A 24,067-nucleotide genomic window follows, 5' to 3' on the forward strand; every position below is an offset into this window, starting at 1 on the left:
TATCAAATCAACATTGAAATAAGTAAAATAATAGATAAGAAGGTGGAATACATGTGGGGGAATGATATTATTAGACCTTCAAATTCAAATTTAAAATTCAAATTCAAATTCAAAGTTAGAAATTACTTTAGCTCTAGACAAATATTTACCCTAGGGTAAAAATTCTTTGAAGGGGGAGAGTGTGATGCTTATAAAATAGATTAGAATTGGGTTGGCTGATAGGTTGCCTGCATTTCACAGACAGAACAATGCTTTGCAAAGTTTCGAGAGCAGGTACAAACAGAAGGTTCTGGGCTTTAGCAACATGTGCAAACAGCCTGCAAAATGGCCAACGAACGTGGCAACTGCACAGACGTGGTGGTGACACTGGCTGTCATCCCAGGTGACCTCCGCACGGTGGGAAGATTGGGGGGAACACCAGCCAACCCGAGATCGGCGCTCCAATGATGCAAGGCCCTGACGTCAGCACCAGGGGCCCATTGAAGCAGAAATCAATCCTTAGCTTCAACTCCTCATGTGTATGTCTTCCTTCCACATTCATCATAGTACATATACCACAATATTTATTTGATAATTGTTTCAAAAAACATTGAGCTACCGTCTAAGAGCAAATATGAAAAAATCCTTTAACTTTCCAAAAAGAGAAGGCTTGATCAATTATAATTAAGTCAAAAATAATTAAGAGAAATGGTGCTGGATAAAATTTAAAAAAATTAAGTCAAAGAACTTCCGAAATTGAAACCAAATCCGTAATGTATATTTAAATATTGGGTTGAAGGTACATCTATTAACCTTAAAAAGTGTAAAAGGAAGAACTGCTCCAAATAAAATGGCTACTGAATACCTCTGCATGGAATTCAATTCCAAATCTATCCAATAATGGTTCTATTTCAAGATATTTTAATTTCCATTTTATGATTATGAAGGATCAATTTATTTATCTTGGAATTATAATTACTAGGAGATGTAAATAACTTTTAAATGAAATTTTTTCCGTTTTATTGAATCAGGTTAAATTATTGTTATTGAGATGGTCACTTTTATCCATGATTGGACATATCAATTCTATGCAAAAATTTTTCAGAGCCAAACTGATTGGGGACGTTGGGCTGCCGCTGGCAGCGGGATCGTTGCACTGCTGGGCACGAGCAGGGCCTCGGTGAGGAGTTGTCAGTGATCGGCAGCAGCCAGCATTTTTTGGGGTGAAAATTAAATATTTTAATGCTTAAAAAGCCTTCCTCTTGTTGTTTGTTGTTTAAACACTTACGTGATTTGTTGTTGCTACTGGGCTGTTTTTTAAAAAAATGACCAGTTCTCTGAAAATGTTTTATCTGACATAGGCCTGGTTCCGACCATTTCAGATAATCGGAGTTATACTGTATTTTACCTAAATTATTGCATCTCTTCCAATCACTCCCAATTTATTTCCAAATCCTTTTTTGATTCAATTACATCTTCCTATATATAGCAAGGAAAACACCTCATTTAAATAAAGCTCACCTTCAAAAAGCTAAATGGAATGGTGGATTGGTGTTTCCCAATTTTAGATTCTATTATTCAGCGGTCAAACTATGCACACTGCTTCATTTATTACATTTTGAGAAATCTGAGGACCCCCCCACCCCACCCCTTCGTGGGTAGAAATGGAATTGAAATCTATGCTGGCAATCCTTGGGTCTTTCTCTCCCCATCCCCACCTTCCTTATACAAAACTGACTGATAATCCGATAATTAGACATAGCTGGAGAATATGGGCACAGTTTAGAAGGTTCTTTGGATTTCAGAGTTACATCTAATCATCTTTTTCAACCTTCTTTGTTAGATACTGCTTTTAAGGACAGTCATAGACAGGTATTCAATGTTTTAAAGACCTTTTTATTCAAAACAATTTTGTTTCCTTTGAACAACTGGTGGTAAATTTTTAACTTTCCATTTTTTTTTCTTCTTTGGCTTGGCTTCGCGGACGAAGATTTATGGAGGGGGTAAAAAGTCCACGTCAGCTGCAGGCTCGTTTGTGGCTGACAAGTCCGATGCGGGACAGGCAGACACGATTGCAGCGGTTGCAGGGGAAAATTGGTGGGTTGGGGTTGGGTGTTGGGTTTTTCCTCCTTTGCCTTTTGTCAGTGAGGTAGGCTCTGCGGTCTTCTTCAAAGGAGGTTGCTGCCCGCCAAACTGTGAGGCGCCAAGATGCACGGTTTGAGGCGATATCAGCCCACTGGCAGTGGTCAATGTGGCAGGCACCAAGAGATTTCTTTAGGCAGTCCTTGTACCTTTTCTTTGGTGCACCTCTGTCACGGTGGCCAGTGGAGAGCTCGCCATATAACACGATCTTGGGAAGGCGATGGTCCTCCATTCTGGAGACATGACCCATCCAGCGCAGCTGGATCTTTAGCAGCGTGGACTCGATGCTGTCGACCTCTGCCATCTCGAGTACTTCGACGTTAGGGATGTAAGCGCTCCAATGGATGTTGAGGATGGAGCGGAGACAACGCTGGTGGAAGCGTTCTAGGAGCCGTAGGTGGTGCCGGTAGAGGACCCATGATTCGGAGCCGAACAGGAGTGTGGGTATGACAACGGCTCTGTATACGCTTATCTTTGTGAGGTTTTTCAGTTGGTTGTTTTTCCAGACTCTTTTGTGTAGTCTTCCAAAGGCGCTATTTGCCTTGGCGAGTCTGTTGTCTATCTCATTGTCGATCCTTGCATCTGATGAAATGGTGATGAAATCTGATGAAATCCATTTTTTTTTTAGATATCTACAAATTAGACATTTTGTTCCATCAAAGCTCCCTGACTTTCCTTAAATTCCCAAGACAAACGCTCTTGATTTACTTTTTGATTTACAGCTTTCCCGTAAAGTTCAATATCTATTATTATAACTTGTTGGATTTAAGAATAGCTTCGCTAGTTCAAATCAGGAAGAATTGGGAACAGGATTTAAATTTATAAATTTTAGATGTTGCTTGGGACTCTGTATGTAATCTGATTAATTCTACCTCCTTTTGTGCATGACACTGTTTGTTGCAATTTTAAGAGGTCCATAGAGAACATATGTCTAAAGGTAAACTATCTTGTTTTTAATCAGATACAAATCCTCTATGTGATAAATGTAAAATTGCTGATGCTTTTTTCATTCACGTTTTAGACTTGCTCTAGTTTAGAAATATTTGGAAAGATATTTTTCAAACATTTTTGTTGATTCTTAAAGTCAAACTAGAACCTTGCCCTTTAGTTGCTCTATTTGGAGTATTTCAAGAAGATGAAATCTTATTTACTCCAACTCAAAGTCTAATTTTATCTTTTATGTTAATAGCCAGACGTGCAATTCTGTCTAAATGGAAAGACAATACTCCATCTTCACAAACACACAATAGCTAAATGGTATCAGGTCTTATCTAACCTTAGAAAAAATTAGATACGCTGTTAAAGATTCAAAAATTAACTTTCAAAAGAAGTGAGTCCCATTTATGGACTATTATATTCTAAAGAGTTGGGGTCATCAAAGTGCTTTGGTGCTGGGCCGTCGAGTTCTAGGTTGATGTCACTTGATTTCTACGTATCATTTCCTAACTTTGTTTAGTGGTTGGGGTTTTTAGCTCTAAAGTTTGTTTCTTTTTTTTTAAAAAATTGGATAATATAACAGATAATGGCTTTGCTCAACTGGGAATAATAGAACTTTTGATACAAATTCTTACAAAATGAGAAGGAAAGACAGTTGTAAACCTTTTCCTTTTCTTTCTCTTTGTTTTGGGTGCTTTTTCTTTTGTTTGATGTTATGTTTGACTACACTATTTGAGTTGGTCCTTTGAATAATGTTCATATTTGAAATATTTTTCCTATATTTTAAATGTATTGCATATTGCATAATTGTATTATTCAGTTTATATATTAAATACCAATAAAAATATTTTTAAAAGAAATGTAAATAAGGAAAACAAGCACTGAGGTCATGGAACTTTTACAGATTAAAGAGGAGGAAGTGCTTGCTGTCTTAAATAAATAAGGGTGGATAAATCCCCACGGCCTGACAACATATTCCCTCAGACCTTGAGGGAGGTTAGTGTAGAAATTGCAGGGACGCTGGCAGAAATATTTAAAATGTCCTTAGCCGTGGGTGTGGTGCCAGAGGATTGGAAGGTAGTTCACCTTGTTCCATTGTTTAAAAATAGGCTCCAAGAGTAACCCTGGAAATTATAGGCCAGCAAGCCTGATGTTAGTAGTAGGTAAATTATTGGACAGTGTTCTAAGAGATCAGGTATACAATTATTTGGATAGTCAACATGGCTTTGTACATAATAGGTTGTATTTAACCAATCTTAAGCTCTTTTAACATTTTCATCCCAGTAAATCAGCCATTCAGTGTCCCGGGATAGGAATGGGGATTTGGCCTTTCACACTAGACTTCTCCTAACCGGGACACTGAACGCTTTCACACTTGCAAGGGTTTATCCTTGGAGTTTGATCTGTTCTACCTTTAATTGGAAGCGCCTGCAATGTTGCTACCCGTTTCACACTTGTTTGATCTTAACGCCGGCAACTGCAGATGCCGGGGATTGTACTAGGGGTCGAGGCCAGCAATCCCCAGCATGAGATGACGTCATCTGACGCCAGGTATGAGCAGATTTTGCTTTCACACTTGCCACTTTAAAGGCTGATTGGTATTCGATTCCTGGGATCACTGGCAAGTGTGAAAGGAGCATTAGTTTTTCGACATTACCAGGAAAGTTGACGAAGGAAAGGTTGTGGATGTTGTCTACATGGACTTTAGAAAGTCCTTTGACAATGTCCCACATGGGAGAGCTGGTCATGAAGGTTCAGATGCTCGGTATTCAGGGATCGGTCCTGGGATCATTATTGTTTGTCATCTATATCAATGATCTGGATGATCAAGTGGTAAATTGGATCAGCAAGCTTGCAAATGACACTAAGATTGGAGGCGTGTGGAGAGCGAAGAAGGTTTTCAAAGCTTGGAGAGGGATCCGGACCAGCTGCAAAAATGGGTTGATGGAATTTAATGCAGACAAGTGTGAGGTGTTGCAGTTTGGAAGGACAAACCCCAAGCAAAGACGAACAAGGAAAATGGTCAGGCACTGAGGAGTGCAGTAGAAGAGAGAGATCTGGGAATAGATACATAATTCTGTGAAATTGGCGTCACAGGTAGTTAGGACTGTAATGAGAGCTTTTGGCATATTGGCACACAGTGGGGAGCTCCCTTGGTACTGCCCCCTTACAGCGGGGTGCTCCCTCGGTAGCGCCCCCTTGCAGCGGGGAGCCCCCTTGCAGCGGGGAGCTCCCTCGGTACCGCCCCCTTGCAGCGGGGAGCTCCCTCGGTACCGCCCCCTTACAGCGGGGAGCTCCCTCGGTACCGCCCCCTTACAGCGGGGAGCTCCCTCGGTACCACCCCCTTACAGCGGGGTGCTCCCTCGGTAGCGCCCCCTTGCAGCGGGGAGCTCCCTCGGTACCGCCCCCTTGCAGCGGGGAGCTCCCTCGGTACCGCCCCCTTACAGCGGGGAGCTCCCTCAGTACCGCCCCCTTACAGCGGGGAGCTCCCTCGGTACCACCCCCTTACAGCGGGGAGCTCCCTCGGTACCGCCCCCTTACAGCGGGGAGCTCCCTAAGTACACCCCCTTAGAGCGAGGAGCTCCCTCGGTACCGCCCCCTTACAGCGGGGAGCTCCCTCGGTACCACCCCCTTACAGCGGGGTGCTCCCTCGGTAGCGCCCCCTTGCAGCGGGGAGCCCCCTTGCAGCGGAGAGCTCCCTCGGTACCGCCCCCTTGCAGCGGGGAGCTCCCTCGGTACCGCCCCCTTACAGCGGGGAGCTCCCTCGGTACCGCCCCCTTACAGCGGGGAGCTCCCTCGGTACCACCCCCTTACAGCGGGGAGCTCCCTCGGTACCGCCCCCTTACAGCGGGGAGCTCCCTAAGTACACCCCCTTAGAGCGAGGAGCTCCCTCGGTACCGCCCCCTTACAGCGGGGAGCTCCCTCGGTACCGCCCCCTTACAGCGGGGAGCTCCCTCGGTACCGCCCCCTTACAGCGGGGAGCTCCCTCGGTACCTCCCCCATGCAGTGGAGATCCGGGGCCCTGAGGAGTCACCAGCCGGAGAAGCGGGGCTCCGCCGAACTGCCGCCCGCCTACCTCGACCAGCCGCACCGAGCCCGGGCTGAAGTGGATGGTCAGCTCCCTGTCTTTGCCCACCATGGCCGCGCTCCGCTGCCGCCGTCCCGGTCTGATTGACATCTCTGCCGCCAATCAGACAGAAGCCTCCCTTCGCCCGCCTCTCGAGCGCCTTCAATTGACTTTTCCCTTCACCAATTCATTCCACTCACGTATTCCGATTCGCTCTCAACTCTGCACCAATCGGATCAGCGGCTGCGCAGGTTCCCACCTACAGCTGAACGTGTCACTTCGCCCGTCAGCAGCAGATTGGTTCACGTCAAGTAAGACGCGGCCTTTCGTACCGCCCTCTCCTGAGTGACAAGCGCTCTATCAAATCACGCCAAAGCCCCGACCAGTGAAACGTGGGCTTTCGCTTTGCCTCGTTGACTGACCCCTTTTAACCAATCGGAATGGGGCAGCGTGAATTCGCTCCGTCTATTGGCCCAGATTTGCCATCTCTTTTTCCTTGCTTCTTCTTTCATGATGCATCTGCAGTGGGGCTTCACACCTTCAGCACAGGCTTGCTGCAGGGATCTGGCTACCTTGCCCCAAGGTACCCTTCCACCGCTCAGGCTGCTGGCAGCAGTGCCAGAAAAAGCATCCAGATTTATTGCCAGAGTAATACATGACATCACATACAACCCTGAGATTCTTTTTCCTGCCCGAAGTCTGACTGTAAAAGGCAAATGGGCAATTCCTGCCAGTGGCAAATCTGTCTGCCTAAAGAAATTTCATGTAATACAACACTGTTTTACTGTTATCTTTCTTTGGCTTGGCTTCGCGGACGAAGATTTATGGAGGGGGTAAAAAAGTCCACGTCAGCTGCAGGCTCGTTTGTGGCTGACCAGTCCGATGCGGGACAGGCAGACACGATTACAGCGGTTGCAAGGGAAAATTGGTTGGTTGGGGTTGGGTGTTGGGTTTTTCCTCCTTTGCCTTTTGTCAGTGAGGTGGGCTCTGCGGTCTTCTTCAAAGGAGGCTGCTGCCCGCCAAACTGTGAGGCGCCAAGATGCACGGTTTGAGGCGTTATCAGCCCACTGGCGGTGGTCAATGTGGCAGGCACCAAGAGATTTCTTTAGGCAGTCCTTGTACCTTTTCTTTGGTGCACCTCTGTCACGGTGGCCAGTGGAGAGCTCGCCATATAATACGATCTTGGGAAGGCGATGGTCCTCCATTCTGGAGACGTGACCCATCCAGCGCAGCTGGATCTTCAGCAGCGTGGACTCGATGCTGTCGACCTCTGCCATCTCGAGTACCTCGACGTTAGGGGTGTGAGCGCTCCAATGGATGTTGAGGATGGAGCGGAGACAACGCTGGTGGAAGCGTTCTAGGAGCCGTAGGTGGTGCCGGTAGAGGACCCATGATTCGGAGCCGAACAGGAGTGTGGGTATGACAACGGCTCTGTATACGCTTATCTTTGTGAGGTTTTTCAGTTGGTTGTTTTTCCAGACTCTTTTGTGTAGTCTTCCAAAGGCGCTATTTGCCTTGGCGAGTCTGTTGTCTATCTCATTGTCGATCCTTGCATCTGATGAAATGGTGCAGCCGAGATAGGTAAACTGGTTGTATAATATTTTGAATGTAAGCAAGTGACTGCAATACAGAGCGAGAGCAAAGAAAAATCAATAAAGGGCACAAGAGTCTTTATATCATTCCCTGATTGAGTTTGTTGTTGGGGAGTCTGATGGTGGAAGCAGCTGGTCCTGAATCTGGTGGTGTGAGTCTTGTGGCACCGATACCTCTTTTCTGATGGTAGCAGTGAGAACAGAAAGTGTGCTGGGTGGGGAGTATCCTTGATGATTGCTGCTACTCTCCAATGGCAGTGTTCCCTGTAGATGTTCTTGATGGTGGAGAGGGTTTTGCCTGCAATGTCCTGGACTGTGTCCACTACCTTTCGCAGGGCTTTCCTCTCAGGGGTGATGCAGCTGGTCAGCATACTTTCCACCACACATTTGGAAATTTGCCAGGTATTCCAGTATCATAAAAGGTCCTGCAGGGGAGGAGGTTAGTCAGAAAGGTTCAGATGCTCAGTATTCATGGTGAAGTAGAGAAATGGATTTGGCAATGGCTGGATGGGAGAAGCAAGAGAGTAGTGGTGGATGATTGCTTCTCAAACTGGAGGCTTGTGACTAGTGGTGTGCCCCAGGGATCAGTGCTGGAACCATTGTGGTTTGTCATATATATCATGGGATATTATGGTAAAAAAGTTGTGTAAGATATTGGCGAAGCCAGATTTGGAGTACTGTGCAGTTTTGGTTACCTAACTACAGGAAAGATACCAATAAGATAGAAAGAGTGCAGAGGTTTACTAGGACATTACCCAGACTTCAGGAACTGAGTTACAGGGAAAGGTTAAACAGGTTAGGACTTTATTCCCTGGAGCATAGAAGAATGAGGTGAGATTTGATTGAGGTATTTAAAATTATGAGGGGGATAGTAAATGTATATAGGATTTTTCCATTGAGGGGAGGTGGGATACAAACCAGAGAATGTGGGTTAAAAGAGAAAGGGGAAAAATTTAGCAGAATGATGGGACTATCGAACGAGCTGCCCAGCTGAAGTGGTGAGTGCAGTTTCAATTTTAATATTTAAGAATTTGGACAATAACATGGATGGGAGAGGTATGGAGGGCTATAAGCTGGGTGCTTGTCAGTGGGACTAGCTAAACAAAAATGGTTTGGCAGACTAGAAGGGCCAAACGGACCTGATTCTGTGTTGTAATGTTCTATCGTTCTACATCAAACCTCTGCAAACTCCTGAGGAAGTGGAGGTGCTGCATTATGCCATTTGTGTGTTAGGTCCAGGAAAGATACTCTGAGCTAATGACTCAAGAATTTTGCTCAACCTCTCCACCTCTGAATCCTCAATGATAACTGGATTGTAAACATCTGGTTTTCCCTTCCTGGTCAACAGTCACCTCGTTAGCTTTGGTGTCTCCGTTCGGACCAGATATTTTCCTCAGATTCACTCTCCTGAAGGCAGCACATACATCATCCTCAGAAACAAGACAGGAGAGGATCATCAGGAGACATGGGAGGTGAGGAATTGTGGTTATTTCTTGTTCTTGTGGTCAAAACTGCTGTAGAAGGCATTGAGCTCATCAGGGAGTGAAGATTTGCTACTACTGCACCAGATTTTTTTTTTTAATAGGAAGTTATGGCATTGAGGCCCTGCCACACCTGTTGGGTGTCCCTTGTTGTTTCCATTTTCATTCAGAATCTCCATTTTGCCCGGGAGATGGCTTTCCTCAGGTGCTACCTGCTCCTTCTGTTGTGATCTGGATCTCCGGACTTAAATGCCTGTGATCTAGCTCTCAGGAGGTTGCGGGTTTCATTGTTCATCCAGGGCTTCTTGTTGGGGAAAACGCTGAACAATTTGTTGGGGATACAACACACTCATCCACAGCAATCTTTATTACAAAGTCTGTGTCAGCCTTGGTGTAATCATTCAGATTCTCAGTTGAGTCCTTGAACACTGCTAAATCCACTAGCTCGAGGACATCCTGTAACCATTCTCAGCCTCCTGTGACCATCTTCAAGCTATCCTGATCTCCAGAGCCTCTCTTTTTATGCTGTCTGTATGAAGGCAGGAGCAAAGCCAGGTGATCGGACTTGCCAAAATTTCAGCAGACACCTAATTTCAGGCACCTGTCTACATTTTGCCCATATCTTGACAAATGGCTCTAGCCCAAAACATCAGTTGTGTATCTTTACCTTTGATATATAAAGGACACTGTCTGACCTGCTGAATTTCTCCAGCTTTGTTATTACTTCAACCATGGTGTCTGGAGACTTTTGTGTTTTACTTTTACTTGCTTACAATCAGAGCCGGATTCGAACTCTGCTCGCTGATGCTGTAATCTTTGGCTTGGCTTCGCGGACGAAGATTTATGGAGGGGGTAAAAAGTCCACGTCAGCTGCAGGCTCGTTTGTGGCTGACAAGTCCGATGCGGGACAGGCAGACACGATTGCAGCGGTTGCAAGGGAAAATTGGTTGGTTGGGGTTGGGTGTTGGGTTTGATGCTGTAATAGCATTGCGCTAACCACACTGCCCTTATTCTTGTATTCATGGCCACTCTGGCTCAGCTTCACCTCATCCTTAATTCCCTTATTATGTATCTTAAATGTATGTGATTAAGCAGCCTCTGCTTTCTTTCAGGAGAAAATTCCCACAAATTCACCACTTGAGGAAAGGGCAGTTCGTCCTCATCTGTGCTGAATCCATTAGTCCTTATCCCCTAGTTTTAACCAACCAATAAAGCCAGGGAATTGGAAGCTGACAAAGTGATGGAGAGCCTGGCGATATCCTGGATGTTGGTAGTCTCACATCATGTGGTGGTGCTGTAACGGGAGCGCTGCTGCAGGCCTGAGAGAGCAGATTCTCAACGCTGCTGCAGAGGTTCCAACCACCCAGTCCTAATGCCAACAGCTCTGTACAGGAGCTGTTAAAGGAGCCTACAGCATTTGTAAGTTAAAAAACCACCAACTGTGGAGGTCTGTGCCCACGAGGGGTTGTAGACTCGGGAGAGCAGCAGACCAGCACAGTGCACCTGAAACGGGGAGAACACTCCCCATTAAGCAGAAGCATGGGAGATGACCCTTCAGGACAGTGACCATGGCAGTGGACCAGCTAGGGGCTTAGCAGCTGAGGACCCACAAAGACTATGGGCGACGTGGTCAGGGACCCGCATGGACTGCAGGACACTGGCTCATGGGAACAACTATCGGAGTCAGGATTCAAGAGGGTGCTGAGGGCAAGAAATGCTCTTGAAGAGCCTTGGGTGCTGAAGGTTTCCTGATCGATTTGGAGGTTTGGATCTGGAGCTCAGGTTGTTGATGGATCGAACAGGAGCCCGTGCAGCTGCAGAGGCTGCAGGAGTGTTGGCAAATCCACAGACACTCAGTAGGAACTCTCTTGTTTCTCTTTCTCCTGTACTGTAGCTAAGTGACACTAATAATAACTGTTTGCCTTTACAGCAAAGCAGAAGACAATTGTCCTCCAGATTCTGTAATATTACATGACAATAAATGAATCTTGAATCATGAGCAAATAAGCATTGCCTCAAATGGGCTGATGGGACAGGAAATGAAGATTCAATCATTACAAGGAATTTCATCAGTATCTAAATCAATAGTTTTTAAACTTTTTTTTTAACTCACATATCACTTTAAGTAATCCCTATGCCAATAGGTTGTCAGGTCACTCATCTGAGTGCTACTAGTGTTACAGAATGGGCTAATAAAATTATGATAAAATATATCTTAAAAGGAGTAAGATTGTGAGGTTTAGTTGTTAGGTCACATTTCACAAACAAGCACCTCAAATGCCATGCAGTAGACTTCATGTCTCCAATTGGCTTTGCTAAGACAGTGGGAGAGGACTTGTGAGTTTTACAAGTAGGTGTTAAAGAATCATAAAGTTTGTACAGGGTCCAGGCTCAAGAACTGTAAATCTTTTGTATTATGACTAGTACCAGAAGTTTAAATTGCTGGTTGAAAGTTGCTGTTCTAAGAGGGGTCACGTGGTTTTGCAAACAGAGGGAAAACATTCATTCTTTTTGGGGGGAGGGGGGAAAGAGAGAGAGACTGAGAGATTCAGTAGCAGTTGGTGTTGAAGACTACAAATTGGCAGACCTGCTGCAAGACCCCACTTGAAGAAAGGTTTGGAGTTCCAAGTTCAGCCTATTCTAAATCTCTGTAGTCAATAATTGCAGAGGTTGTGACTGGTTATTGTGTTTCCCCTGAAAAAGGGGAGAAAAAAATGCCTGTGGTAATCTGGAAGAAGAGGTGATCTTTTGGAAAAACCCAAGAGGGGGCAAGTTTCTTCGGCAAGACATTTTAGTGGCTGATTGAAGGAGATCAGTTTGTGTGTCCAACGAACAACGAATCTCTCTCTGAAACCAATAATACCTTCCTGAGCGATAACAAGTTAAAGCACCAGAGCCTGGTGAAGATCATAAATGTTTCATTTTCATTTTGTGCACAGTGTGGAAGATTGCCTGATCCCAGTGAACTTGAATAAGTGAAAAGTGAATGATTAAACAGTGAAACAAAGAACTTTCCTGAACACATACACATTACATACACATGTGCTTAGAATTAGAAGGGGCTTAAGTTCATTTAAATTAATAATGTTAAATATTAATATTATTATGCATTAAGAAAATAAAAACATTTTTGTTTAAGTAGCCATTGTCTTGGTGAATTTTTGTGGCTGCGGTTTCAAGTCCTTTGGGCTCATAACAAGGGCACCATGTAACCCACTACTACCTGACACATGGTCAGGTAGTTGGCGACTAAACCGGCTCCCCCACCAGGCTTGCCTAGTGCAGAGGGTGGCTGGACATGCTGCAGGATTTAAAAAAAAACAAGACTTGTCAAAGGGTGGGCGAACCCTTTCATAAGGTCAATGGCCATCTAGCAAACACGTGCCGTGAAGTGCGGAAAGGGCACCCCTTGCAACAAAGTTTGGTCTGGCAAAGAGACCTTCTCCCACCCATCTTGGACCTCACCATACCGCTGGATCCAGGAGGGGATGTCGAGAGGGTGGGTTTGGGGCTGTGCAATCCCTCCTCACCTAAATTAATTCACGCACATGCTGCTCCTTTCTGAGGAGTGAGGTATCCTGACATCAAACCCCACAAACTGACTGAAAGGAGCAGTCATCCTATGGGATGGATAGCCAGAAGACAGAAGATGCCATTGGTGCTCTGTGATTAGTAAGGGATTACCCAAGGTGATACGTGAGTGGGAAGGTTGAGAATCACTGCTCTTGACCCAATTGTTACTGAAATATTTTGCTCAAGACAAATTGTCATTGGCCCATTTCCTTTGGAGTTATGAAATTGCACATAACAGGTCAATTAGGTACAATTAAAACCTCTTTCTTTCCACCCACATACTACCTTAAGCAAACCCTTACTAATCACAGAGCACCTACTGCATAGGGAATACTTAAGGTGGTATGTGAGTGGAAAGAAAAAGTTTGAAAATCACTCATCTTAATGAACAAGGGTCATTTAGTTCACACCTCACAAGGCAGATTGGCTTTTATGCTGTTACCATTCTTTCAATGCCCTCATCCTAAAGGCCAATCAGCTATACTTGTGGTCAGAGTTTTGAGACAGGAATATCCTTTAAACAAAGTTATAATAACTTGTTATGGCCACATCAGTCAATGATTGAATGCATGGCCCAGACGCTGGGAAAATTCTCTACAAGATGTTCTTGGATTGTCACATTGCTTAGCTGATAACCAAGGATTTTCAACTAACACTCGATGTAGGTAATTCAACTACAAAAAAAAACAATGCAGGACTGAAAGTATGGGACCACCACATTGCCACTCCCATACTCTCTCCAAGTACAGTGATAACAAGGGCAAAACTGGTCATTTCTGCCAACGGTGACTCTCTCTGCCTTACGGCAAACAAAAGCATATTCCACGTCATAGTGCATGGTTTTTATTACCTGACATTAAAGCAATCTTGAATTCTGAGTGCACAGATTTCCACAGAAACTGAGACCCAAAAAAAAAATCACATTCTATGCCCTTACCCTATCTTTACCCCCCTTTTACAAGTATCTCAGCATACTTGCTCACCCAAATACATGTACCAGGACCGAGATGCTATGACAACAATTAACCTGGAAACTCATTAATAGCAGCTTTATTAATGTTTTAACCCTTGATTTGACACATCACCAACACAATTACTTCTGCTCGATTAGCTTGACAATACAAACAGCCATTCTTGTAAAGTTTATGCCTCTCCAACAGGCATTGGGCACCTTAACACTAGGCTCTACCCTCAGTTTATTATTTTTGTGCATGGTACCTTTCTGACTACTGGAATATACTTGAAAATATTACACATTTTAACCCTAACCTCAAATCCAATTTATTTAGATCAATTGTCCAAGTACATTTAAGCAAAATAGTGTGCGCTAGTGGGGAGGAAGAGAACATGGAAGAAATAATTTAGAATTTTTAACCAGTTACCATATTTGTTAACCTCATAAATCAGCTGGCAAATGAGCAGAAAATACTGGAGAAATATTTACAATTCATCACATACATTTGCCATTCACGAGCATCATGGGAATAATAATAATTCCTAATGAATGTAACCCTAAGAGTATTTGGAATCGAGTGTGGAAAAATCATAAATCTGTGAAGCGAATGTTCTGTAACCTGCAATACTCATCACCAACGTCTCATCCACCTGAAGCCTCAGCTGGAATACGGGATCAGACCTCAGGTCTTCAGAGGTGAAGTGCTCAAGGTACATTTACATTTCCTGGAAAGTAAAAATTTATACAGAAGATGTTGTTCAGTCATCAACGCTACAGTCAGAGCCCATTTGTGCAGTTTTACAATAGATAGGAATGATGTATATTGGTGGCATTTTGCTACACTTGAAATAGCAAGGCCAACATTTATTGCCAGAAAACAAACTGCTGGATGAACAGCATCTATTGCTACCCAAGCTTACTATCGTGCATGCAGATGAACTCTCAGTACCTCTTCCAAAGATTGCATCAACTACATCCCTGATCACACATCAGTGCAGTACTGGTGGACATGTTCCATCACCTCAGTAAAGAGTAACCATGTTGACAAAGACAGCAAAGTAATTTACCTTCTTTCAGTGGGGTGGTCGGATCAAGATTTTCCTTGGCTTTGTGTTTGAATGCTTTAGCTGGGTCAAAGAGCCTGGTGCCTTGGCAATGCCTTTCTTGGATTTTCTGTTCAACCTTCTCCTTGGACAGTAGGCCTCGCAGCTTTGTTACCTCCTGCCAGGATGAGCAGAGCAAACACTTATGCTCCAACTCTTACCTTTGCTAGCAAGTATATTTTCGTAAAATTCACCTCCACAAAATATCATCCAGGGCCACGAGGCAATCCATGCAAAGTTTCCAGGAAAAGGAAACAGCAGCAGATCACATGAATTCAGGTGCCAGTTCTCTCATCCATACTTCCAGCAACACTACCCACTTCCACATACCCATCGACTCAATTCCATCAACATGAAAGTTCATTAAAAGTCAATTATTCTATGCAAAATCTTGCATTTTGACCTATTAGGAAACAGATAGCAATTTGGAAGAGTGAAATCATCAGTGGTAGGAAGAAGTGGCAAGCAGCCAACAGTCCTTGCAGTGCACAAAAGTGCTGGAGAAACTCAGCAGGTCATCCACAGGAAAGAAAAGGCAGTCAATGTTTCAGGCTTGAGCCCTTCCCAGAAACAAAAAAGGAAAATTACATTTTACTTTTATGGACGGTGCAGGGTCTGCTGATTTTCTCCAGCACTTCATTACCACACAGGACCCAGCAAATGCAGATTTTCTTGATGCCCAACAGTTACTGTCTGTAACAAGTCTCGTTATTGCTGCTCAGATGGTGAATCAATGAAGCAGACTGCAGCTTTGCAGTGTGATCTCAATTCACCCCACCCATCCTGGGATTTCATTCGACTTAGACCCTCTTCAGACAGGCAACTTCAGGAAAATTCTGCTCTAACCCAAACAACTGCAGCAGTGGGGAGAAGGCCTACATGGGATCAACCTCATCACTGTACAAGATTCCAAAGAAAGCAACATTTAGCTGCAGAAATATTTGAGTTCAATGTGTGAAATGAGAAGAGAGGCCAGCCCCCACAATGGACAGAGGGGAGAGCAGGAAGCTGCTCACCTGCTTTAGCTGCACATTCTCCTGCTTCAGCTTCATCACGTGCTTGATCTTCTGCTTCTGGTTCTGATGGCCCAGCAACTTGGCATAATCTTCATTCAGTTTATTCAACTCCTCCTGGGCTGCCCCATGCTCATTGAGCAGAGAATTCTTCTCCTGCTCATAGGAGTCCAGTTGCTCCTGTGCACATTGAATGAAACCAGGGTTTCCAATTCAGCTCATCAACAAAACTGCCAACATGGAGCCAAAAGAGATGGGAGAGATCTTAAATGCATTTTTAAAAAAAATCAGTATTCACTCAGGAAACAGGCATAGAGTCATGGGAAGTCAGGAAAACAAGCAGAGAGGTCATGGAACCTATATAGATTAAAGAGGAGGAGGTGGTTGCTGTCTAAAAGCAAATAAAGTTGGATAAATACCCAGAGCCTGACAAGATAGCCCCTCGATCCTTGAGGAGGTTAGTGTAGAAATTGCAGAAATATTTAAAATGTCCTTAGCCATGGGTGTGGTGCCAGAGGATCGGAGGGTAGCTCACCTTGTTCCGTTGTTTAAAAATAGGCTCCAAAAGTAACCCTGGAAATGATAGGCCGGTGAGCCTGATGTCAGTAGTAGGTAAAATATTGGAAGGTTTTTTAAGAGATCGGATATACAATATTTGGATAGTCAAGGAGTGATTAGGGATAGTCAAGGAGTGATTAGGGATAGTCAAGGAGTGATTAGGGATAGTCAAGGAGTGATTAGGGATAGTCAAGGAGTGATTAGGGATAGTCAAGGAGTGATTAGGGATAGTCAAGGAGTGATTAGGGATAGTCAAGGAGTGATTAGGGATAGTCAACGGGGCTTTGTAAGTAGTAGGTCATGTTTAGCCAATGTTCTTTTTTTTGAGGTTACCAGGAAAGTTGATGAAGGCTCTGGATGTTGTCTACATGGACTTTAGAAAGGCCTTTGACAAGGTCCCACGTGGAGGCTAGTCAGGAAAGTTCAGATGCTCAAGTATTCATGGTGAAGTAGTGAATTGGATTCAATAATGGCTTGAAGGAAGAAGCCAGGGAGTAGTGGTGGATGATTGCTTCTTAGACTGGTGGTCTGTGAAAAGTGGTGTAGCTCAGGGATCGGTGCTGGGAATCGCCCTGCAGATTTGCTCCTCCAATTCTCCTTGACGATTGGGTGGTCTATAATACAACCCCATTAATGTGGTCATACCTTTCCTGTTCCTCAGCTCACATATAGAACCCCAATAGACAAGCCCTCTCATGAGGGCTTAATAGAGCTATGGCTTTCCTTTCTGAGCACAGCTGTGATATTTTTCCTGATGAGCAATGCCACTCTCTTCCTTTCATCCCCCCGTTCTATTGCGCCTGGAACAATGGAATCCTGGAACATTGAGCTGCCAGTCCTGCCCCTCCTGCAACCAGTTTCACTAACGGCCACATTGTCACTGTTCTACGTGGAGTGAAGGAGGAGGAAAGGTCAGCACCTTTATCCTGGGTGAGACGAGCACATACCAGAAAGCATTTGTACAAGGTGAGAGGAGGAAAGTCTAGGGGAGACATCAGGGATACTTTTTTTTAAAAAATACACAAAGAGTTGTGGATGCCTGGAATGCATTGCCAGGGGTGGTGGTGGAAGCTGGTACAATAGGGGGATTTAAAAGACTTAAACAGGTGCATGGGTGCAAGAACAATAGAGGGCTATGGGTGTGATGTAGGAAAGGTTTAAATTGTTGACTTGGTTAATGCAAATTGTCACAACATCATGGGCCTGTACTGCACTGTCATGTTCTATGTTCTCCCAGTTTTTGTCGACTGCAAACCTACTAATGAAACACCTACATTTTCATCCAAATCATTTATAGACATTACAAACAACAGAGGTCCCAGCACCAATCCCTGCAGAGTGCTTCTGCTCAAAGACCTCCATTCAGAATATTACCCCTCCACCACCCCTAAACTAATTTTGAAACATATCTACCAAGTAATCTGGGATCCAACAGATCTTGACCTTCTGGACGAGCCTACCACGAGGGACCTTATCAAATGCTTTACTCATGTCTGTGTAGACAACCACCTCTGCCCCACCACCTTTGCCTCATGGGCATCATATTTCAATCAAATGATCAGAATAGTCCAATGTGACAAGAACTTTAGCCACAAGGTGTTTGCAAAGGTGAGGAGTTACATGATGGAGTAGTGGCTAGTTGGGAAAACCAGCCCTCTCCAGGAAAATAGGAAAAAAGTCAAGAAAAAGCAAAGCATAACAAAAACAAAATATAAGAGATAAAAGATAAAGATACAGAGAAGAGAAAGAAGATGGCTTCCAAGAAGGAGAAAGTAAGAATAACTGGAAAAAAAGTTTAAAAGTCGCCGGAGAAGAAAGAAGAAGGCCTTACCTGCACGAAGGAACAGGACGCTGTGGTGACAAGGAGTGCCTGACCCTCGAGGTCAGTGCCTGCTCTGTGGAGTTGCGACCCACCAGCGGGTGCACAACAAAAATGGCTCTCAGAGCCAAACAAGAGGAGTTGTGCATGCACAGTGCGCAATCAAAGGAGGGGGGGGGGGGGGGACTCAGCAGAGGAGCAGGATGTCACAGAGCGAGCAGCTGAGGGACGTCCGACACCAGGGCTCTCAGCTGGAAGGCAAGGAACAACAGACGAGCTGCACAGGAAGGGAGGACCAGCAACAAGAGGCCCAGCAAGAAGAGGCCCAACAAACAGGTACAAGCAGCTCATCAGGAAAAACAGAAGAGACTCAGACACAAAGGAGAAGAAGATACAAACACAGGTACAGACACAGAAGAAGAGGAAGAAGATGACCAAGATCTTCACAGAGAAATAGAAGGTAAAACTGATGGACAAAGAGAAATAAAAGGTAAAACTGATGGACAGAATATAGATAAAGTCGTCTTTGAATAACAAATGAGATCACTAAAAGAATGGTTATCATTAGAATTTAATGCAATTAAAAGGAAAATGAAAAGAACAGAAGATAAAATGCAAAGGTTAGAACTGGTCATGACAGAAATAGGGAAAAGAATAGAGAATGTGGAAGAGCAGGAAATCGCTGTAGAAATGGAAATAAATGACTTGAGAAAAATTGGAAGGAAGTGACAAAAAAATTAAAGAGACACAAGAGTTGTTATCTCAGAAAAATGATATGTTGGAAAATTATAGTAGGCGAAACAATAAAAATAGTGGGCCTGAAGGAGGGTAAAGAAGGCACAGACATGAAGGAATTTATGAAAGGATGGATCCCGAAGGTCCTGGGAATGACAGAAATGCAGGAAGAATGGAAATAGAAAGGGCACACAGAGCATTAGTTCTGAAACCACAGGCACATCAAAAACCAAGATCCATCTGAGAAAAATTTTTGAGATACACGACAAGAGAAAATATACAGGAATGGGCAAGGAATAAAATTAGAGAAGATAATAAACCATTGGAATACAAGGGTCAAAAAATATTTTTTTCCCCCAGACACAAGTTTTGAACTCTTAGAGGAGGAAGGAATTTAATACAGCGAAATCAACTTTATGGATAAAAGGTTACAAATTCATATTAAGACATCCAGCAGTGCTTAAAATATTTATAACCAGGGAGCAAAACAGACTGTTCTCGGATCCAGAGAAAGCTCGAGAATTTGCGGAACATTTGCAGGACAGGAGAAGAGATGAAGAGATGTAACAAGAATGAAGAATGGTGATAAAGTATATATAAAGATGTAAAAACAATGTATATGTAAATGTATATAAAAGAGAAGGGAAGGAAGGAAGGGGGAAAAAAGGAGAAGAGAGAGAGGTTTGTTATGTGTGTTAAAAAAGTGTTTTTCTGGAGAGGGCTGGGTAGAGGGGAAATAACCGTCACTGCAAAATCAGTTGATGTGCGAACAAGATCACAATCCAAATGAAAAGGGGAGTTGTGGTTGCCCGGCAAGGGACATGGGGTAACTCAAAGGGCGGGGGAGGGGGGGGGGAATCTTTTGGGGTTAATTAGTGGAAGTGGGAACTGCAGGGTACTTTATGCCTTAAATGTGTTGTCGAACATTAAGTGTAATAAGAGAAAACTAAGAGATGAAAATGGGGAAAAGGGGGATGGAGGTGGCGAAGAGGTGGAAAAGAGGCCATGTTGAACTATATGACTATAAACGTTAATGGAATACATAACCAAATTAAAAGGAAGAGGCTACTAAATTTATTGAACAAGGAAAAAAATAGATATAGCATTTGTGCAGGAAACACATCTAACTGAAGCAGAACATAAACTAAAGAGAGACTGGGTAGGACACATAATGGCAGCATCCTATAACTCAAAAGCTAGAGATGTAGCCATACTAGTTAACAAAAATGTACCAATCAAAATAGAGGTGGAAATAATAGATCTGGCAGGGAGGTATGCAATGATAAAGTGTCAGATATACTCAGAGTATTGGAATTTTCTCAATATATATGCACCTAATTAGGAGGATCAAAAGTTTTTTTTGAAGATTGCAAACACGCATGGAAATATATTGATAGGAGGGGATTTTAACTCTTAATTTGGACCCAATATTGGATAAAACTGGACAAAAGACAAGAAGCCAAATTTATGGTTAAATCAACGCAGGAAATTAAAATGAATAAATGTATTCCATTGGAAAAAATAACATATAATTTAAAAAAAAGTCAGATATTTGAGCAAATTTGGGAACCACACATGGAACATATCAGAGAGAGCTTGCTGACGACCTCCATCCCCTAAAATGAGAATGAAAACGATAAGACGGCAAAACGACTAGATAGATGTCGAATTTTTATTGTTTATTTTTCTTTGTGTGAAAATATTGTTTTATGGTTTATTGTATATTTTGAATATTTATGGGTAGAGGGGAGGGAGGGAGGGAAAGGGGAAAAAAATACCACTGTGTAAATTTAATGAGAAACATTTCTACATATTTTGGTTGATATGGTTCATAGCGTGAAAAATTTAAAAATTCTTAAAATTTTTTTTTTTTTAAGTGTTTGCAAAGGTTAGCGATAATCTGATCAGAACCAGAGTTAAAATCCACCGTGTCTGTCAGGAGTTTGTACATTCTCCCCATGTTTGTGTGGTTTCTCCCCAGGGTTCTGGTTTCCTCCCACTGTTTAAAACGTACCGGGGATTGTAGGTTAATTGGGTGGTATGGGAGGCATGGGCTGAAATTGCCTGGTACCATGCTATATATCTAAATTAAAATGTAAGTACCTGAAAGGGCTTGACTTTGTTGTGCAATTCTTCATAAAGACTTTGCCACTTCTGTACTTCAGTTTTGAGTTCAGCAACCAGGTGTTCTTCTACAGCATTGGCCCTGCAACCAAAGCCTTCAGTTAGAAAACAAGCTCAATTTTGCTATCTTCATGAAGGTTCGCCATTATTTGGATGTGATAGGAGGTTGTGCTGCTGCCACAGCTCCAGCATCCCCAAGTACAATGCTGACCTCGAGCGTTTGCACATTTCCTCTGTGCTACATAGGTTGAAGCCACAATTCAGTTGGTTGGTCAGTTAATTGACTGCTAGTGATGGTAGGTAGGAGATTCAGCGGGAGTTTATGGGCCAGAGGGAGAGAATAGGTTGAGGAATTAAGTGCTAGGACACCCCAGACCATCCTAGATTCAATGGGTCAAATATCTTCCTCTTGGAAAATAAGGAGTCACACATACGGACATTTTTGGTTGCTGGACTATTTTTTGTTTAACTCACAAGTAGCAGAGCAGTAAATTTGTGAATACCACAATTAGCAGTGTATATCCATTGGTTTAAACACCAAGTACCAATTCTATACTTGCAGATATAGGTCTATTTATGAACATGGCAAATCAAGATTCAACAACTCTTGAGATATTCAAATGAGTCATAATTAAGTCCTAGATCCTTGGAAATGTGTTAAAAATTCTCCCTGAAAAGCCAACTTGTCTTTTTAAACCATTGCTTTCACGCCGGTGTCCTTCCCCATAATTTCCAAGGGAGCAAATATAATGAGCCAGTGCAGGCTAGTCCATCAGCTGTAGATTATTCAAGCTTACACAAACCAGGTGAACCATTTCTGTTGGAATCAGAGCAGTCGGCAGATAAAACAAAGCAATTCCTATGTTACACATTACAAAACACAATATTTATTTGTACCCTTGTTTCTCCACTTGAGAAGTCAGAGCCTGTTCCAATTCTCCTTGTAACTTTCGAAGTTCAGATTCCTTCTGAGCCAACTTCATCTGTGCTTCCAACAGCATTCTTTGTAGTGGGTGAGAAAGTATAGAATCCCATTAGTGATTAGATTAGATCAGAGGAGAATCTTTAAAATTGAGATCTGGGGTTTTAATTCTTTAAGAAATACAAACTTGAGGAACCAGCTGCATTCAATAGCAACAGTTTTTACATTCTGAACAAAAGATATTTAAGCAGCTCAAATCAATAACAGTACTGTTGGAGGAAACAGCCCAGCTGGGGAAAGCATCAGTGGCTGTACCTCTGGCACTGGGTCAGCCTCTGAGGCTCAGAAGGGTAGGGAAAGGAAGAGGAAGGCAATAGTACAGACAGGAGATTCTGTGGACAGAGCAAGGAGAACCAGATGATGGTTTGCCTCCCTGGTGCCAGGGTCCGGGATGTTGCTGCTAGAGTCCAGGACATCCTAAAGGGGGAGGGAGACGAGACAGAAGTTGTGGTACATGTAGGCACCAACAACATAGGGAGGAATAGAGAAGAGGTCCTGAAAAGTGAGTACAGGGAGTTAGGTAGAGAGTTAAAAAGAAGGACCGCAAAGGGAGTAATCTCAGGATTACTGCCTGTGCCATGTGACAGTGAGAGCAGGAATAGAATGAGATGGAGGATGAATGCGTGGCTGAAGGGGTGGAGCAAAGGGCAGGGATTCAATTTTGTGGATCACTGGGACCATTTTTGGGGTAGGTGTGTCCTATACAAAAAGGACGGGTTGCATTTGAACCCCAGGGGGACCAGGATTCTGGCGGGGACGTTTGCTAGGGTTACTCAGGAGACTTTAAACTAGAATGGCTGGGGGAAGGGAACCAAATGAAGGAGAACAGCAAGGAGCAAGTTAGAATGCAATCAGAGAGAGCTTGTAGACAGTGTTTGAGAGGGGGGGGGGTAGGAAAGGCAGGTAATAGAAAAGGGGGATGCTCTATACGAAGATGGACAGAGGTTGATTGCAAAAGATCATAAGAGAGGTGTTGGTAAAGATAGGGGCATGCAGGAAGTTAAAAGTGGGAAATCTCTAAAATGCATATATTTTAATGCTAGGAGCATTGTAAGGAAGGTGGATGAGCTGAAGGTATGGATTGACACTTGGAAGTATGAAATGGTAGCAATTAGTGAAACATGGTTACAGGAGGGATGTGACTGGCAGCTAAATATTCCTGGATTTAGTTGCTTTAGGTGTAATAGAACCGAGGGGGGAGGGTGCAAGAGGGGGTGGGGTTGCACTAATTGTTAAAGAAAATATTACAATGGTGCTTAGGTGCGATAGAATAGAAGGCTCGTCCAGGGAGGCTATTTGGGTGGAATTGAGGAATAGGAAAGGGGAAGTTTCAATTATAGGGGTGTATTACAGACCACCGAATGGGGAACACAAATTAGTAGGGAGATAGCAGATATTTGTAATAAGCACAGGGTAGTGATTGTGGGGGTTTTAAATTTTTTGAATATTGATTGGGAAACCCATTCCGTGAAAGGGCTGGATGGGTTGGAGTTTGTAAATGTGTGCAGGATAGCTTTTTACATCAATACGTGGAGGTATCAACTAGAGAGGGAGCTGTGTTGGATTTACTGTTGGGGAATGAGATGCATCAGGTGACAGAGGTATGTGTGGGGGAGCACTTCAGGTCCAGTGATCATGGTGCCATTAGCTTCAAGGTAATTCTGGAAAAGGATAGGTCTGGGCCCAGAGTTGAGGTTTTTGAGCGGGGAAAAACTAGGTTTGAGGAGATGCGAAAGGATTTACAAGGGGTGGATTGGGACAATTTGCTTTCTGGGAAGGATGTAAGAGAAATGGAGGGTCTTTTAAAGGAGAGATTTTAAAAGTACAAAATCTTTATATACCTGTTAGGTTGAAAGGCAAGGTCAAAAGTTTGAGAGAGCCATGGTTCTCAAGGGATATTGGAAACTTGGTTTGAAAAAAAGAGGGAGTACTCCAATAAATATAAGAAACAGGGAAAAAAAGATGTTTGGATACTATATTGAATGTAAAAAGAATCTTAAGATAGAAA

The 24,067-nt window shown here is 43.5% G+C and overlaps 1 protein-coding gene across 3 annotated transcripts in view; it reads right to left on the minus strand.

The window, feature by feature from the left end:
* The window catches only part of mat2b (methionine adenosyltransferase 2 non-catalytic beta subunit methionine), a 140,632-nt gene that overhangs the window by 71,590 nt on the left and 44,975 nt on the right, over positions 1-24,067 (minus strand). For 2 of the 3 annotated variants that reach the window (XM_069897926.1, XM_069897928.1), the window contains exons 14-16: positions 21,975-22,079; positions 21,057-21,159; positions 15,845-16,021 (exon numbers count right to left, since the gene is read on the minus strand). In XM_069897926.1, the coding sequence (XP_069754027.1) occupies positions 15,845-16,021; positions 21,057-21,159; positions 21,975-22,079 (385 nt within the window). Of the gene's footprint in view, positions 1-6,133; positions 6,302-15,844; positions 16,022-21,056; positions 21,160-21,974; positions 22,080-24,067 lie in introns of those variants that run through there. The other variant, XM_069897929.1, reaches the window with a different exon arrangement.

Source organism: Narcine bancroftii, chromosome 9, assembly GCF_036971445.1.
Source record: "Narcine bancroftii isolate sNarBan1 chromosome 9, sNarBan1.hap1, whole genome shotgun sequence".
Lineage (NCBI taxonomy): Eukaryota > Metazoa > Chordata > Chondrichthyes > Torpediniformes > Narcinidae > Narcine > Narcine bancroftii.